The 16,754-nt window shown below is 33.7% G+C and overlaps 1 protein-coding gene across 1 annotated transcript in view; it reads right to left on the bottom strand.

Moving 5' to 3' along the window:
• Nucleotides 1-14,964, bottom strand: part of LOC118197905 (protein BANP-like) — a 29,518-nt gene extending 14,554 nt beyond the window's left edge. Inside the window, exons 1-4 of the mRNA XM_085819292.1 lie at nucleotides 14,826-14,964; nucleotides 7,908-8,077; nucleotides 544-619; nucleotides 272-435 (exon numbers count right to left, since the gene is read on the bottom strand). Coding sequence (XP_085675418.1) covers nucleotides 272-435; nucleotides 544-619; nucleotides 7,908-8,022 — 355 coding nt within the window. The 5' untranslated portion in view covers nucleotides 8,023-8,077; nucleotides 14,826-14,964. The remainder of the gene's footprint in view (nucleotides 1-271; nucleotides 436-543; nucleotides 620-7,907; nucleotides 8,078-14,825) is intronic.
• Between the last annotated feature and the right edge of the window lie 1,790 nt (nucleotides 14,965-16,754).

The raw sequence follows: 16,754 nt of genomic DNA on the forward strand, positions 1-16,754 counted from the left end.
GTACAAATTTATGCTAAAACGATTGTTTCTTCAATAACAAAGTATTTTATTTAGTGTTTATTTTATTTAGTGAAATTAAGAATCGGGACTCTCCAGATGTTTTATTATACACAGAGAGTGAAATGAAATGCGCATGTGTAAAGCCTAAGAGAAAAATTTTGTTGGTGGTTTTGAGATCCGGATTTTAGATCATTCCGGATAATGTACGTCCGGATTTCGGACTTTGTACTGTATACATTTGAAATAAATTTATTGTACAAATCACACTTACATCTAATACCATAAATGAATAGTGGATCTAGCTGTTTCTTCCTATGTTTTCCCATACCAGATATATTAGAACAAGCTTGTGTTTCTCTATCAAACAGGTGATCTAACAGAGTAAGAGCCATTTTTTCAGCTGTTGTACAAGTTGTGTTAATATGAAAAAGATCCCTGTAAAAATGTAATTGCAAGTTTTGAAATACATAATATATAATAAAATACAAAAGTAACTCAAAGTATGAATTCAATTACAAAATTTATTAGATACACTGTACTTACATAGGTGAGATATGGCAACGTACTCTAGCCTCTGGATTGTTTTCATCTCCTAACCAAGAACCATTTGGATAATCTTCTGGAAATTTTATTTAGGTATTAGAACACAGTTATGGTTACTGTAGAGCTACATCTATTCTTTTATGAACTTTATCTAAATTTCATAACATGCATAAAAAATAAAAATCATTACAGAAAACAACAGAAATAATCATATTTTATGAAATACCAGCAAACAAGAGACTGAAGAACAATCAAACAATCATACCTTCTGAAATACTTTTCCTGTGACTTAAAATAAGAGTGTCAATATGCTATTAGAAAATCATGTAAATGTACGTATATACACTCTTTTGTAAAAAAATCAAAGCACTAAGAAGGACTTTGTGATCATGAGGAAATTTGGTATGGAAAAACATCTTGATCGATCCCAATGGTCTGTCCAATGGAACCGTCCCAATGGTCAAATAATCAAAGTTTCAAGGCAAATGAATAGGAATTGCAATCATAGTGCACAATTCACAAAGTATAAAACCAGTAACAGAGGCTAAAAATTTATAGTATAAAACCAGTAACAGAGGCAATTTTTTTTTTTTTTTTTTTTTTGTTGTTGCTGCCATTATAATTCCATAAAGCAACTAAAGATGCCATTATGATGATATTGAAGACCTTACAGACAACTAAACGACTTCGAACGTGGTCGCATTGTAGGGTTGCATGAAGCTGGATGGTCATACTGAGCAAAAGGCTGCCACCTGAAGCGTACAGACACTGCTGTGCAAGGATGTCGGCAGCAATGGTTGCTACAAGGAAACTGCTGACAAAATGAAGGCTCTGGGAGGCCAAGGATCATAAATGCAAGGCAAGATGGGATGATTGTTTGCCAGGCCGAACCGTCCCAATGGTATCATTGTCAACTATTCAACGCACTACAGCCAAGTCTATACCTCCCACGGTACGGTCCACCATCTCATTGGTCTTGTCTGAGAGGGTTACACTCACAGAGGCCTTTAAGATATTTGCCTCTGACCTCGCAACATACACAGAGTCGTCTGGAGTGCTGTTGCAGTTGATCATCATGGCTGCTATCAGACTGGCATCGTATAGTGTTCAGCGACGAATCTTGCTTCACTCTTGAAGCAGATGACTACCATGTTTGTGTCTGGAGAGGACGGGGCCAGTGGTCCCAATCAGCTTTTGTTTTGAAAAGGCATACAGCCATAACCCCTGGTGTGATGGTGTGGGGTGCTATTTTTTATGACAGCAGGTCATCTTTAATCATCTTCCATACATCTTTAACATCTCAACGATATGTTGATACCATCCTGCGGCTGGTTGCATTACCCTTCATGGCACGTCATCCTGTTGCCATTTTCCAACAAGATAATGCCAGGCCACATATCGCTTGCATACCTCTGTGCGGTTGATACTCTTCCTTGTCTAGCAAGGTCACCAGACCTTTCATGAATCGAGCATGCTTGAGACATGGTAGGCCGCCAGACTCAAGCACCACAAAATATTGCAGATCTGGAGTGACAACTGATGAATGCCTGGAAGAATGTGTCTCAGGATGACATTAGAAACTTCTACCACTCCTTGCTTCGATGAATTCAAGCATGCATTGCCGCCAGGGGCAGTTCGACCCACTTCTAATTTCAGCACTCAATGGGTGATTGTGAGCTGCGAACATGTACTATGACTTTAATTTTTTAATCATTTTATTATCTGTATATGAGCTATACACATATTCAATTTCTTCAAAAACAACCACTTCCTTCATGGTGCTTCGATTTTTTTGCAAGAGTGTAATTAGATAAAAATATTATTACACTTAATAAGTTAACCAGGCTACTTAGTTGCATCTTTCAACCCTACTGTGCCCCTACAGACACATTTTTGCTCATGTGCAAGTTGCATTCACTATAATAAATGGCAACACCTCCAGAAACCATAATATTCTTTCTATCATTTAATGAAATGATTCCATTTCTACTACAGTTATACATTTTTACTTACTTTTTCTTTTAATTGTACTTCTAAAGATTTCTAGGTGAATTTTGATTGAGGTTTGGCAAAATTTTTCACAAATTTTTTAAAAGATTTATTTATTAAATATAACTGTTAAATGCCATGAAAATCTCAAGTCAAATTTTAGAACTTCTAAAGAAATCAGATAATTCAGATTATGAAAAAGAATTTTTAAGGATTCTAATGGTGAATTACGTAACTTTGTAGATTTTGTGGGATGAAGAGGATGAAATACGAGAAGCTAAAAATATATCAATAATCCAAGTGACAATGATGGCATAATGATTAAAATGAGTAAAACGTAAAAGACACCATTCATTTAAAGATGTGCATTGTGATAAACATGGAAAATTTGAGTGCTTCAAACACAAATAAAATTCTTTGTAAAATTTTAAATGCTGGCTTAGAATTTTTAACATTCCTTGAATAAAAACTTCTTATACAGCAGACTGTGAATCTATAATGATTCATGTTATTGAATCTCTATTAATCAGTGTTCTCCTTCCTCAAGACATGAAGAAAGTGAGCTCCTCTAAATTTTAAAATGAACTCGTCTAAGTGGTTGTTTTTGTTGTACATGATACAGTACGAAGGTTGGGAGGTCTCCCCTTTCTCCACAAAATCTTGAATACTGAAACTGTTACAGTTCGCTGCGAAACAAGCAACGGACCTTTTTTTTGGGGGGGGGGGGTAACTTTCCAATCTGGATTGAATAGGACTAAAAGTTCTGTGGTCTACCAACCCAAGTGAAGAATGATTCTATTCCAGAAATTTAACGCCGTCTGTTGAAAATTAGAATGAAAAACACTCCAGTTATTTAGTTCTTTTTTCTCCCAATACCGGCAGTTGTTGATTCCGATTGTGTAATATCACGTAGGGAAGAATTACGGCGCACATATTGCACAATAACGTTTGCGATATTTTGTAGAGATAATTAATTTTGATGTTCAGTCCGAGATTTGTTTATGAATACTTAAAGAGTTTTACTGTGCTTGCTAAGCGGAATATTTTTTAGTTCGGTTGGTTTATTTTTATATGATGCACATATTAAATATCAAAAGCATTTATTTAGCGGAAAAATCTAAAGAGCGGCTACAGTCTACCCCCCCCCCTCCGCTCCTTCAAGTTACGCTCGACTGTCCAAATGGTCGCCAATTTCCAAGTATGCGGGTTAGTTAAGCTTTTACTGTTAAAGATGACTGCATGAAGCAAATTTCTGTCTTCTGATTTCAGAAATGTTCCTCTTTTTTACTTAAATTACTTTGCTTGCAATATCTATTAACCTTTTAACTGTCATGCCCGAGATAATCTCGGGTACAGCACTGGTGTTTGAAAATGTCACGCCCGAGTATTACTCGGGGTAATTTTTTTTTTTTTTTTTGAGTGCATCGTATTGTTATACCCGAATATATATCGGGGGACGTTTATTTCGGCTTCATCTTTTTGTCAAACACGACTGTATCTCGGGAAAAATTTGACAATTTGTGTACCCAAATCATCAAAATAACTTGACAGTTAAAGGGTTAAGAGAAAACTGATATACAATGAAAATTTAGAAAATCTTCAGAATTTAGATTTAAATATCAATATGAGTGGAAAAATAAATTGTATTTATTGTTAGGTTCCAAGTGAATACAATAAATATGCCTTATTATTGTTTATTTAAGGTGATGCAGTTGTGTATGATGTAATTAGGCAGGTGCTTATTTTTTTTCTTAAAATGTGCTTGAAAAGTGTTTATAGGTGCTTATTTTTTTAACTAAAATGTCGGCCAAACAAATGAAATTATTTTGACTATTCGATTACTTTCCCTTTATTTAAGCCATTCCGAATATTATTCCTTAGAAAGCTAATCTGTGTTAAAACACAACCATTTTTGGAAGTTTACTATACTTCAGCAGTTACTGCAACTATGTTATTATAAACATTCATACATACTATGCTCATAATATAAGTATAACAATCATAATAAACACGAAAACATGAATATGAACTGACCAAGCAGAACGAGAATGCAAATCTTTTTAAGAACTTGATAGAAAATCAAACGTGTGTAGTATTTGGGTGGGAGGAAAAGAATGCCGAATGTAGCGGAATTTTCTACTGCTTTCGCAATTCTTTGACCAATAGAACGACAGACACCTGTCTGTACTCTTCGTGCACTAGCGCGTTCAAAAAAAAAAAAAAAAAAAAAAAAAAAAAAAACCACTTTAAAAAAAAAAAAAAATAAGGGCTTTTAAAAAAAAGTAAGCACCTATAAGGGCCTTTATATTTTATTTTCAAATATAAAGACTTATTATATTATATATATTATTATGATATTTGTTTGGAATATGACCTGAGTTTTTGAATCATAATTGAGTGAATTTAAATCACCTTTACTTAGTTCTTTTGAGACAACATTACAACTGCCCATCAGCATCAGTATATACGCCCTATTTGGATGCAAAAATTTTTGTTTGGTATATGATATTTGTTTGGAATATGACCTGAGTTTTTGAATCATAATTGAGTGAATTTAAATCACCTTTACTTAGTTCTTTTGAGACAACGTTACAACTGCCCATCAGCATCAGTATATACACCCTATTTGGATGCAAAAATTTTCGTTTGGTATATGATATTTGTTTGGAATATGACCTGAGTTTTTGAATCATTATTGAGTGAATTTAAATCACCTTTACTTAGTTCTTTTGAGACAACGTTACAACTGCCCATCAGCATCAGTATGCCTGCTGCTAATAGTCAGTAAACAGTCTGAATTTCATGTGATTTTGTGTATTTCACATAAATGTTTTGTAAATTTATTAACAATGAGTTTTAAAATAATAAATGATAAGAGCAAGCAATGAAGTAAATGATTAGGATTATCATGATGGTGAAAAAAGAAAGAGATTGTTGAAAAATATGAAGATGGCGTGATATCCAGGACTTGGCTAATATATGTATATTGTATATATATAAACATATACGTATACTGTATGATGTGAACAACAATGATTGTGAAAACAATGATGCTGCTGGCTAACATGACAGATTTTTAATAAAGGCCAGACATGGCAATATCTACAAACTGACCTTTGAATTGGTGTCTCTCAGGGCTAGGTTCTCAGCCCCCTACTATTCCTTTTTGTATGCTAACAATATTCACCAATTCCTGGATGGGGACGCCAGAGTTGCTTGTTAAGCAGATGATACAGCAATCTAGCATACAAGCAAAGACACAGAAAAGTCTGAGAAATCATTAAACCAACCCTTGGAGGCATTCTGGCATGGTCGAGAGAGCTAAAATTAAAGATAAAGCCTCTCAAAACAAGCTAGGCAATTTTCTTCACAGATCGAAAATGCAAAAAATCTTTTCAAGCTACCATATTCATGGATAGCTAGGTGGATGAACCAAAATATCTGGGCGTTACTACTCAATCCCTGTCATTCTTGAAGATGCTAATGCCATTGCCTGATATAGACTCAGAGAAATCTATAAAGAAAGACCATCAGATATGTGAGACTGATGCAAGCAGAGAAATTACAAAGACAATTACTAGACTGAGAACCTGCCATTTTGGAGAAATGAAAATTAATGGTACCAGATCATACAGAACTTGCAAACTGCCTCGACATGGAGCTTTTAGAATACATCTTGACCTGTCCGGCAATACTTTCAGCTGTGCAAAGCTTGGGGGAATGGCCTTTCCAGGGAGAGCTGTATAGTCAAAAGATAGTGGAACTGGCAAAAGCAGCGATTTCCATGCATGGATCCACTTTATTTCTCAAAGGGCACAACACATACCAACCAACCTGGTGATATTCAGCCAGTTCATAGTAAGAACTTAACGGAAAAAAAAGAGATAGACAAATCTGATAAATTTCATTTACATACAATAAACATTTGCATTTTAGTATCAAATAGTGTTATAATAATAATATAATTTTTTCTCCTAAGAATGGATTAATTATTTTCCTGTTATTTCTAATTGGAAAAATGTGTTTAGTGTACATCCAGTATGGTACAAGTCCATGGAACCTGGAACAGATTAATGAGATATACCGAGGTACCACTGTATAAAATATAATGAGTGATCTTAAAAGATTTATTGATACTTTTGATTTGGCCTTGATTGAAACAGGACACTCAGTATGTCTTGATTAAATACAGTTAGGCTAATTTTCATAAAGAATGGAAATTACTTATTCTGTGCATATCATTTTTGATAATAATTTAATTTTTAAATGCTTGAATTTTACATGAAGCAAATTCAAGAATTTCTCGTTTAGACTGAGATTTGCATTTAAAGAAAAAAAGTCTATATCAGCATTTATAGGAAGGATGATAAAACTAACATAAAAACAATTACCATTAAACTACTGAACTGAATGACAAAAAATAAAGTCTAAAAAACGCATGATAAAAATTAATACTACTATATTTTAAAAACATATTTACAAAAAATTACAGCTTAGAAAAATATGCAAAAATCCTTAGATCCAATAAATACAAAAATTTTTTTTCAAAAAATAATTATTTCTGGAAATATTATCAATATTAGTGGTTGGCCATTAAGTTTCCTCTTAGAATGGCAAGATAATCAATTAGAGAACTACAAAATATTTTAGCATTCATTAGAATCTTTGGTATTTTCACTTTTAGTAGCTTGGCCACTTTCATGTAACTCTTTTAGAGTAACACAACTTTGAACTGCTATAATGTGTCAATGAATATTGATATTTAAATATCTCATCAACATAAATTCAACTTGCAGTTCTCTCTTTTTGTAGATAATGTATTAATACCATTTTCTTCATCAGAGAATAAGTATTTGCATGAAGAATGAAACAGTACAAAATAAATAAATAAATAAATAATGGGGGAGAGATGACTCACAGGTTTGAAGCTTTTCTCCCTCCATTTTGGTTACTTAAGCAGGGTTTTATTGCATATATAAATATATATATTACTTTTAAACCTATAAAGCATATATTACAAAGAATTCTGTATTGTACTGAAGGTTTATTTTGATTGATAAGATTTTACATCTGCTTACCATATTTTAATATGAACAAAAAAGCAAATTTAATATTATTAATAGTGTCATAATATTTGAAGATTAAATTTAGATCATTTCAGAAATTTTAAGAACACATATTTTGCTTAACTACTGTAATTCTACTCACATACTAAAATCCACAGAATACATTTTAATGAATATCGTGAATCAAGAATATCAAAAATTACTACGAGGCAAGCTAAAAATTTAAACACTTAAATACTGACACATTAATAATAATAATAATAATAATAATAAATCAAGAGATCATAATAACAATGATATGATATTTACCTTCAGTATTTAGAGTAATAAATGTTACTCTGGGTGAAACAGAAATAGCAGCTGCAGTGTTATCTTGATAACCATTACATGGAACTGGGAAAGAATGATAAGTTAAATTTCCCATTATTGATGACAATTGAATTTTTGTTTATGTCAATAAATATCACTCACCTGCTGTCCTATAAAGAAATTAAAAAGTTGTTACTTGCATTCCAATAACTTCAAATTATATCATAGCATATCAGAGAACATAATACCATGAAATAAATGAAAAATCAAACCTACTATTCCGGTTTAACTAGAAACTTTCACTATGCCGATGTTCCGGTTTGATTAGAAACAAACTTTTCTCTGCCTTAGAATGGCAACAGTGAGAACTTGACTTTCGATTTGTTATAACGCAGCTAGAACGCTGCTCCTGAGATGTAACATTAGATTTGATTCTAGATTAGATTAATTTTAGTATTTAATAAATCCTTTTAAAACTAGATTGAATATTTGATCATAGAATTATAGCTGAACCACCGCTTGCAGAAATTTAGATGTGGCATTTAAATACGTCGTTAGATAGTTAGATGCGTAGGCAGCGACATTCGTGATTCGAATAGTGTACACTAGTGCGTACATAAACATTTTTTGGTGCATCGGCCGGGAAGTCAGCTAATATTCGTAAATATGGATTCGTAACTATGGATTCCACAGTGTGAAGTGTGCGAAGCCTGCAAAAGGTAGGATAAGTTTTCTATTTTAAAGTAATTATGGAAGATCCTGTCGCTAAGTTTAAATCGAAACGCAAAGTATTAAGGACCGCAGTGTCCAAGGTACTAAAGAAAATTGAGACAGAATTAAACAAAGATGACGTTAGTATAAATGTAATAGAAGAAACTTTAGACATATTAAACGAAAAGGCAAAAACTCTGAGTGATTTAAACACTCAAATAGAACAGGAATTGAAGATCCCAGAGGATGAATTTGAACTTGAAGTTTCATCCGCTCTAGAATATGAAGAAAAAATCCAACTGTGGCAATTTAGAGCAAGAAAAAAATTGAGGGAATTATACAAACTTGAAAATTCGGATCCTAATGAAACCGCTATAGATTCCAAACTTGAAAATAACAAAACTATTCGCCTCCCGAAATTGACTATCGCTAAATTTTTTGGTGATTCTAGCAATTGGCAGGAATTTTGGAGTCAATTCGAGGCAGCTATCCATAACAATGACTCATTATCGAAAGTAAATAAATTCAGTTATTTAAAGTCATTACTAGGTGGGGTAGCTTATAATGCCGTTTCCGGACTCTCGCTTACAAATGAGAACTACGATTCAGCCATAGAACTGTTAATTAGCAGGTTTGGGAGAAAAGATTTGGTAATAAATGCCCACATGAATAAACTATTAAATCTTTCCCCTGTTAGAAATGTAAGGGATATAGAAAATCTTAGGAATTTATATGATCAGTGTGAAACTCAAATTAGATGCTTAAAGTCAATGAACGTCGTATCAGAAACTTACGGTAGTTTACTTTGCCCAATATTGTTAAAATTAATTCCATCAGAGATAACATTAGAATACAGTCGCAGTAGAAACATGGAACGTTAACAAATTAATGGAATTTATTCGTAAACAAATAGAAAGCCGCGAAAGAGCTACACAATTAAATGAGTGTAGAGAAACAAAAACAAAACACCGAGCGGGAATGATTCATAACTGGAGGCATAAATCAAACGATCGTCTCCACTCCGCTCACGATAATGTAAACAACAAGCACAGTAAACAGTTTGAAAGAAGTTTGCCTAAAACGTATGAATATGTTACTCCAGTCGCTAGCAGTAAATGCATATATTGTGACGAACTACACGATTCGGAGCGCTGCGAAATTAAAACCGTGGAGGAGAAAAGAATTATTTTAAAATCTCAAGCCCGATGTTTTTTGTGTTTAAAATCTCAGCATAAAATTAAGCAGTGTAAGGAAAGAAAAATGTGCGAAATATGTAATAAAAAACACAATATGTCTATTTGTTTCCAACTCAAAACCAAATCTGGGAAAAACGAGGTCGTGTCGACAATTCCATCCAGTAAAGAAGATGTTCAGATTAGTCAATTAAAAACCGAAACTTTCCGCAGTGCATTGCTACAAACGTGTACTGTGATGATACGTCCATTTTCTGAGAAGGATAATTTAGAACCAGTTCGTATTCTATTAGGCAATGGATCAATGAGAAGTTTTATAATTCGGGACATTTCAGAGAAGTGTAAATTACCTGTTATTCGAAAGGAAACTTTGTCCGTATTTGCTTTGGGGTTAACCAGGCAACAGAACAAACTTACAACGTTGTTAGAGTCAAACTAGAAAACTGAAGTGAACCATCCCTAAATATAGAAATTGAAGCTTTAGAAACTAACCAAATATGTGCAACTAATTTAGCTTTCCCTGATATCCCAGTTTCCAAAATTAACAAAGAGATAATAGGATTACAATTAGCTGATTCTTGTGAATTCAGTGACAAAAATATTGCTGTTTTGATCGGAGCAGATTACTATCATGAAGTAATAACTGGTAGACTTTAACAACATCAACTTTTTTTACCCAAAAGACATCATTTCACTGGATTACTCATAGATTATTATCACAAAAAATCTCTTCATTCGGGCGATCAAACAACACTTTCTCTTATTAGACAATTATCCTGGATACTTTCCGGACAAGATAGAGTTAGACGCGTTATAAGTAAATGCATGACATGCTTTCGAACAAGGAACCAAACCATAAACCAAATGATGGGAGACTTACCTAGAGATAGAGTTGTAATAACTAGACCATTTGAAAAAATAGGACTGGACTTTGCAGGTCCAGTTATCACCAAGCCTAATTTGAAAAGATCTAGAGTTACGTTAAAATCATATATCGCAATATTTATTTGCTTTAGTACAAAGACTATTCATCTAGAAATAGTATCAGATTTGTCTACTGAAGCATTTGTAGCATGTCTTAGAAGGTTTATTGCCAGACGATCTAAACCATCCATTGTTTGGAGTGATAACGCTATGAACTTCAAGGGAACGAAGAATGTTCTTGATAAATTCTTTAGAATTTATAGATCGGCTCCTATTTAGCGCTTTAGTTCCGAAGAAGGTATAACATGGAGATTTATTCCTCTTTCTTCCCCGCATTTTGGCGGGTTATGGGAGGCTAATATAAAATCAATGAAGAGAATTTTGACAAAGGTCGTGAAAACGACAATTTTGAACTTTGAAGAGCTGTATACATTAATTACGCAAATAGAAGCCTGCTTGAACTCTCGACCTCTATCACTTATTTCGGCTGATCCAACAGATCTTCAGCCTTTGACTCCAGGTTATTTCCTAATAGGAGCTCCACTTTTGTCGATACCAGAACCGAATGATTCTGTAGATTCTTTGACCTTGTCTTCTAGATGGACCTTAATTCAAAAACTTAGAGCTAATTTCTGGAACTGTTGGAGCGTGGACTATCTTAATCATTTGCAGAACCGCTCAAAATGGAATCAAGTGAGATCCAATCTCAAGGCAGGACAACTAGTCTTGTTAAAGGATAAAAACAAGACACCCATGAAGTGGACACTAGCTTGCACTGAGGAAACCTTTCCTGGTCCAAATGGACTAGTACGAGTCGTAGACATCAGAACTTCAGATGGAATCTTTCGCCGAGCCGTCTCCAATATCAGTCCACTCCCATTTCCAAATGATGTTGGACAATGTCCAACGGGGGCCGGGATGTTCCGGTTTAACTAGAAACTTTCACTATGCCGATGTTCCGGTTTGATTAGAAACAAACTTTTCTCTGCCTCAGAATGGCAACAGTGAGAACTTGACTTTCGATTTGTTATAACGCAGCTAGAACGCTGCTCCTGAGATGTAACATTAGATTCGATTCTAGATTAGATTAATTTTAGTATTTAATAAATCCTTTTAAAACTAGATTGAATACTTGATCATAGAATTATAGCTGAACCATCGCTTGCAGAAATTTAGATGTGGCATTTAGATACGTCGTTAGATAGTTAGATGTGTAGGCAGCGACATTCGTGATTCGAATAGTGTACACTAGTGCGTACATAAACACCTACTGTTACCAATTCATAAAAATTTTTTATAGTAAATAAAAACATTTCAATTTTGAATGCATAATAACACAAAGTAAAAAATATCAAAATAGTAAATTACATTTTTTGAGGGAATGAAAAAGCAAGAGAAGATAACATTCTATACACCACTAGAAAACCATTATCCTTTTACTTTTGACAAAGAAAGTGTTCATAACAATAAGATTTAGAAGTTTTTTTGCAATCATATATTACTGGGCACAACTGCATACTCTCCTACATGTTCTCTTTGTATGACTGGACAAAATATGACTGCTTTTCATCTGGATGAGTACCCTGAACTTTCTGCTTTCTGTTACCGTGTGTAAAAATATGTTTTAGTATTTCTAATGTCATAGAATAAATAACCCTTGTCATAAAATATTATTAAGCAGTATAAATAAAATAACATTTTAAGTGCTTCCTTTGCATATGCTTATAACATGAAAAATAAATGAAAAGATATTAAGCTTCATCTACTGGTAATAACTTCTGATCTTCAAAATTAAGCAAAAAAGCAATCTTAGGCTAGCATGCAGTTTGAATAAAACTTCAATTCAAAAGATGTTCAAATATTGGTCTCTCTTCTTCAGAAGCAAAAACATTTGGCTTCTGGAAAAGAAGTAGCTACATCCAGTGTAGTGTTGCTTCAGTCACATCGATTTATTGTGTCATCATCAAGTTTTTGATTAAATTAAGTAAAAGAGGAGTGTCAACATCAAGCCACCATAAAATTTAAGGATCAATGGCCAATTTTCTGTTTGTGAGATTCAATATGAATAAATGTTAATAAATATTAATCTTATTGGAGTCATAGAAGTGTTTTTAGTATATACTTACATACAAGACACTTCACTTGTGACACGGACATCCTCCATATAAAAATGTTATTAACGATTTCCTGGATTTGTAAAAACTGAATGTAGTTAATGATAAATTTAAAAATATAACATCAAATATTACATCGAAATCAGAGGTCCACCTGTTTTCACATGGCTAGGAGCTGATAATCTCAAAGTGGCTAAAAAGGAGTTTGAATTTATGCTCCAAATGGATTTATGCAGACCATCCAAGAGTTACTGGTCAAGCCCGCTATATCTTACTTTAAAGAAATTAGATGATTGGAGACCTTGTGGGGACAATCGAATGCTAAACAACATCATGACCCCTGATAGATATCCGCTTTCATTTTTAACAGACTGCAGTTACAATTTAGCGAGAACACGTTTCTCATCCATAGACTTCATTAGAGTATACCGAAAAATTCTGGTTCATGAGGAAGATATATCAAAAACAGCTATTCTCACAGCCCTCAACTTATCTCAGTTGCCATTCATGATGTTTGGCTTACGTAATACGGCCCAAATATTCCAACGTTTTATGAACAAGGTGCTGAATGAAAGAATTCATATTTTGCTATCTGGATGACATTCTAATAGCCTCTCCTTATGAAAAAACTCATCACCAACATATATGAGCAGAAGACTAAATGAATATGGTTCGAGTATTAATATGGAAATATGTAAACTCGGTCAAACTAAACTTGCATTCCTAGGATACGAAGTGACAGCTGAAGTACTTAAAACCTCTTTCAATAAAAGTTGATACAATCAATAATTTCCTGGAACCAAAGTCATTCACTAATTTAAGATGATTTTAAGGTATAGTGAATCATAGATTTATATCAAATTGTGCAAAACTGCAACAATCTTTAACAACATACCAATACCAAAAGAACTGCAGAAATGAAATAACCTCAATGGAAGAAAAAAGAAACACCTTGCGACCTGTAAAAGATGCACTTAGTCATACTGCCACTCACCATCCAAAAACCCCCAAATATCATTGACAACTGATGTCTCTGGCACAACCATTGGAGCTATATTTTTTACATCCGATTGTGGGCAATGAAAAGCAACCCTTGACTTTCTTTCTTAAACTTTGACACCAACACAAAAAAAAACAGTGCCTATGACAGAGAACTATTAGCCATCTATACAGCAATGTAACACTTCAAATGCATGTCGATCTTTTACAATATATAGTTGCTTTCCAATAAGATTTGGAAAAAGACTTGCCACAGCAAGCTAGATAACTGTCGTACATTGGATAGTTCTCAACTGGTATCCAAATTATCCAAGGGGATGAAAATACTGTTGCTGACATACTCTCCCTATATAGACACCATTCCTGTGCCATCTATAATAGACATGCACACTACAGCAAACTCTCAAAATGATGAAGATTTGGGCATACTGAGAAGCAACCCGAACTTAAAAATCTTACAAATTGCTATATTGGACAGCAACAAGAAAATGCACTGCGATATTTCTACAAATTAAAAACATCCATATATACCTGCGGAATTTCAGTAGAAAATATTTTTATCAATTCATAACTTATCTCATACTAGAATAAGGTTGATAACATAACAATCCAAAATAAAGTTAATAACAAAACATTTCATATGGCCCAACATGAAAAAAGACTGTCAATTATGGACTACAGCATTTTAATCTTTATTTAAGCTATTCATTCCTTTCTTCTGATAATTAAAAAAAAAAAAAAAAGAAAACTCTGCATGGCTGCTTAATCTCAGTTAAAAGCTCGGGATTTGTAAGGACACAGATATTGCAGAAAACATGACGAAAACAGTTTACAGATATAACATACACATTATATGAGGAAAAAATATAACATTAATGCACCTTTATCTTGACTTGAAATGACAAAACAAATAAAGCTATTCCTAAGAAAAAGAATATGATCAATGCAAATGATGCAAATCCATATGTATAATATACCTTAATGTGATTCTTTGAAGGTCAAGAAGTGAAGCTATAGTTTCAACTTTTTTTTCTAGAACATCAAAATTTTCAGATAAGAAGTCTAATCTTCCTTCAATGAAATCCAACTTCTTTGTAATTTCTTTATTGAATACTGCTAAAAGATTCTACAAAATACAGATTAATATACTACGTGATTATACGAGATATATTTGTATTAATAAAATATCGGATTTTAATGAAAGTTTCCCCCGATACTGCAAATATCATCTGTGCAAACAGTTCAGATTGGCATGTTTAATCATATTTTGTCAAATGATTTTTGGCATTCAAAAGAAAAAGACTTGTTTTAGTACACTGTGTTGCGAAATTTGTAAAAAAATATAATTATCATTAAGTACAAGGTGTCTGAAATCGAATTATCATACTCAGTTTTGTTGCAAAAACGTCAGCTACAGAATGTCACCAAATCATGTGTACAGCTTTAGATACTAATGTTGTATCATTGACATAATGAAGATTTGATACCGGAAGTTCAAGGACCATGACATTCAAGAAGCTGGCTGGCCTACTGATGTTGATAAGGACTTACTGCCTTGTGGAAGAAGATCAGTATGCAACCACTCATGAGTTTGCTAGGAAGTTAGACGTCACTGCCCTGTCCATTAGTCGCGCAATGCATCGCATAAACTTGATGTACAATTGCTGGGCGTCGCATGAGCTGACTCAAGTAGGTAAGGACAGATATGTTCGGGCCCGATATCAACGCAAGGGCAAAATTCTGGATTGGATCATCACTTGTGATGAAAAGTGGATTTACTTCAACAAAACAGGCCCAAAAGTGGGTTGCCTGGGTGCAGTGAGCCCATCTACAGTATCACAAAGTGTAATTTGACTAACAAAAATTTCATGCTTTATATCTGGTGGGATTGCTGTGGTGTATTATCCACAAAGAGTATCTGGGAAAAGGTAAAACCCTTGACAGTAAGTTGTACAGTGAGATGCTAGTCTGCATTAATGCTGCTATCGAGGAAAAAAGTTCTGGCACAAAAAGGTAATGTTCCATCAAGATAATGCAAGACTACATGTGTCTGCATTCACTGGCTGAAATCTATACAGACTTAAATGGGATCTTTTTGCCAACGCATGATATGGCCCCAATGTTGCTCCTTTGGACTTCTATCTTTTTTCACACCTGCAGCTATACCTTGCTTGTGTTATCTTCCATTGTTTGAAATGATGTTGATCTGTTTTCAAACTTGTGGCCACAGATCTGAGCCGAAGGCTTTGAAAAACTACCAAAACATTGCCAGAAAATCATAGATTTAGGTGGTGATTACTATCTGTACTAAAGGTACTGCTTTCATGTTTTTTTTTCTAACTTTATTAAGAACACTTTTTGGCAGAAAACTTTCGTTAAAACCAGATATATAAAAAGTAATACTTGAATACTTTATACTTCAATTACTTTTTTCATATCTTTCTAGAACTTGCATTTTACATATATATAAATACTTCTTCAAAATATGCTATGATAAATATATATATGATGATACGGACATGAATAACGAAGCTTGGCATTGCTGTGGCTGAGTGTCAAGGCGACACAATAGGACTTAAGTTTATAGCTCCATGCTTTATTTCAATTCAAGAAGCAGACCGAAATTTGTCACTAAATAAGATTACTTTAAATTTACTTTGTTATTTATACTAGCAATTATGTAATAGGCTAGAATGCTCTGGAAAGTACTAGTCTAGGGGGAATATCCTAAATTGCGGAAAGTTAATTAAGGTTGCTAGTTTGCATAGAGCAAAGCCATCCTATTTTTAAAAAAATATTTTACATCTCCTGCCCCCCCCCCCTCAAAAACAAGGGGCCGGATGAGCAAAGCATTATAAGATTAGTGAAGCAAGAAGTATGAGGAAAGACATGAAGGAACATCGAGG

The sequence above is a fragment of the Stegodyphus dumicola genome, chromosome 6 (genome assembly GCF_044657685.1).
Source record: "Stegodyphus dumicola isolate Sdum_Otavi_A_Nest chromosome 6, ASM4465768v1".
NCBI lineage: Eukaryota > Metazoa > Arthropoda > Arachnida > Araneae > Eresidae > Stegodyphus > Stegodyphus dumicola.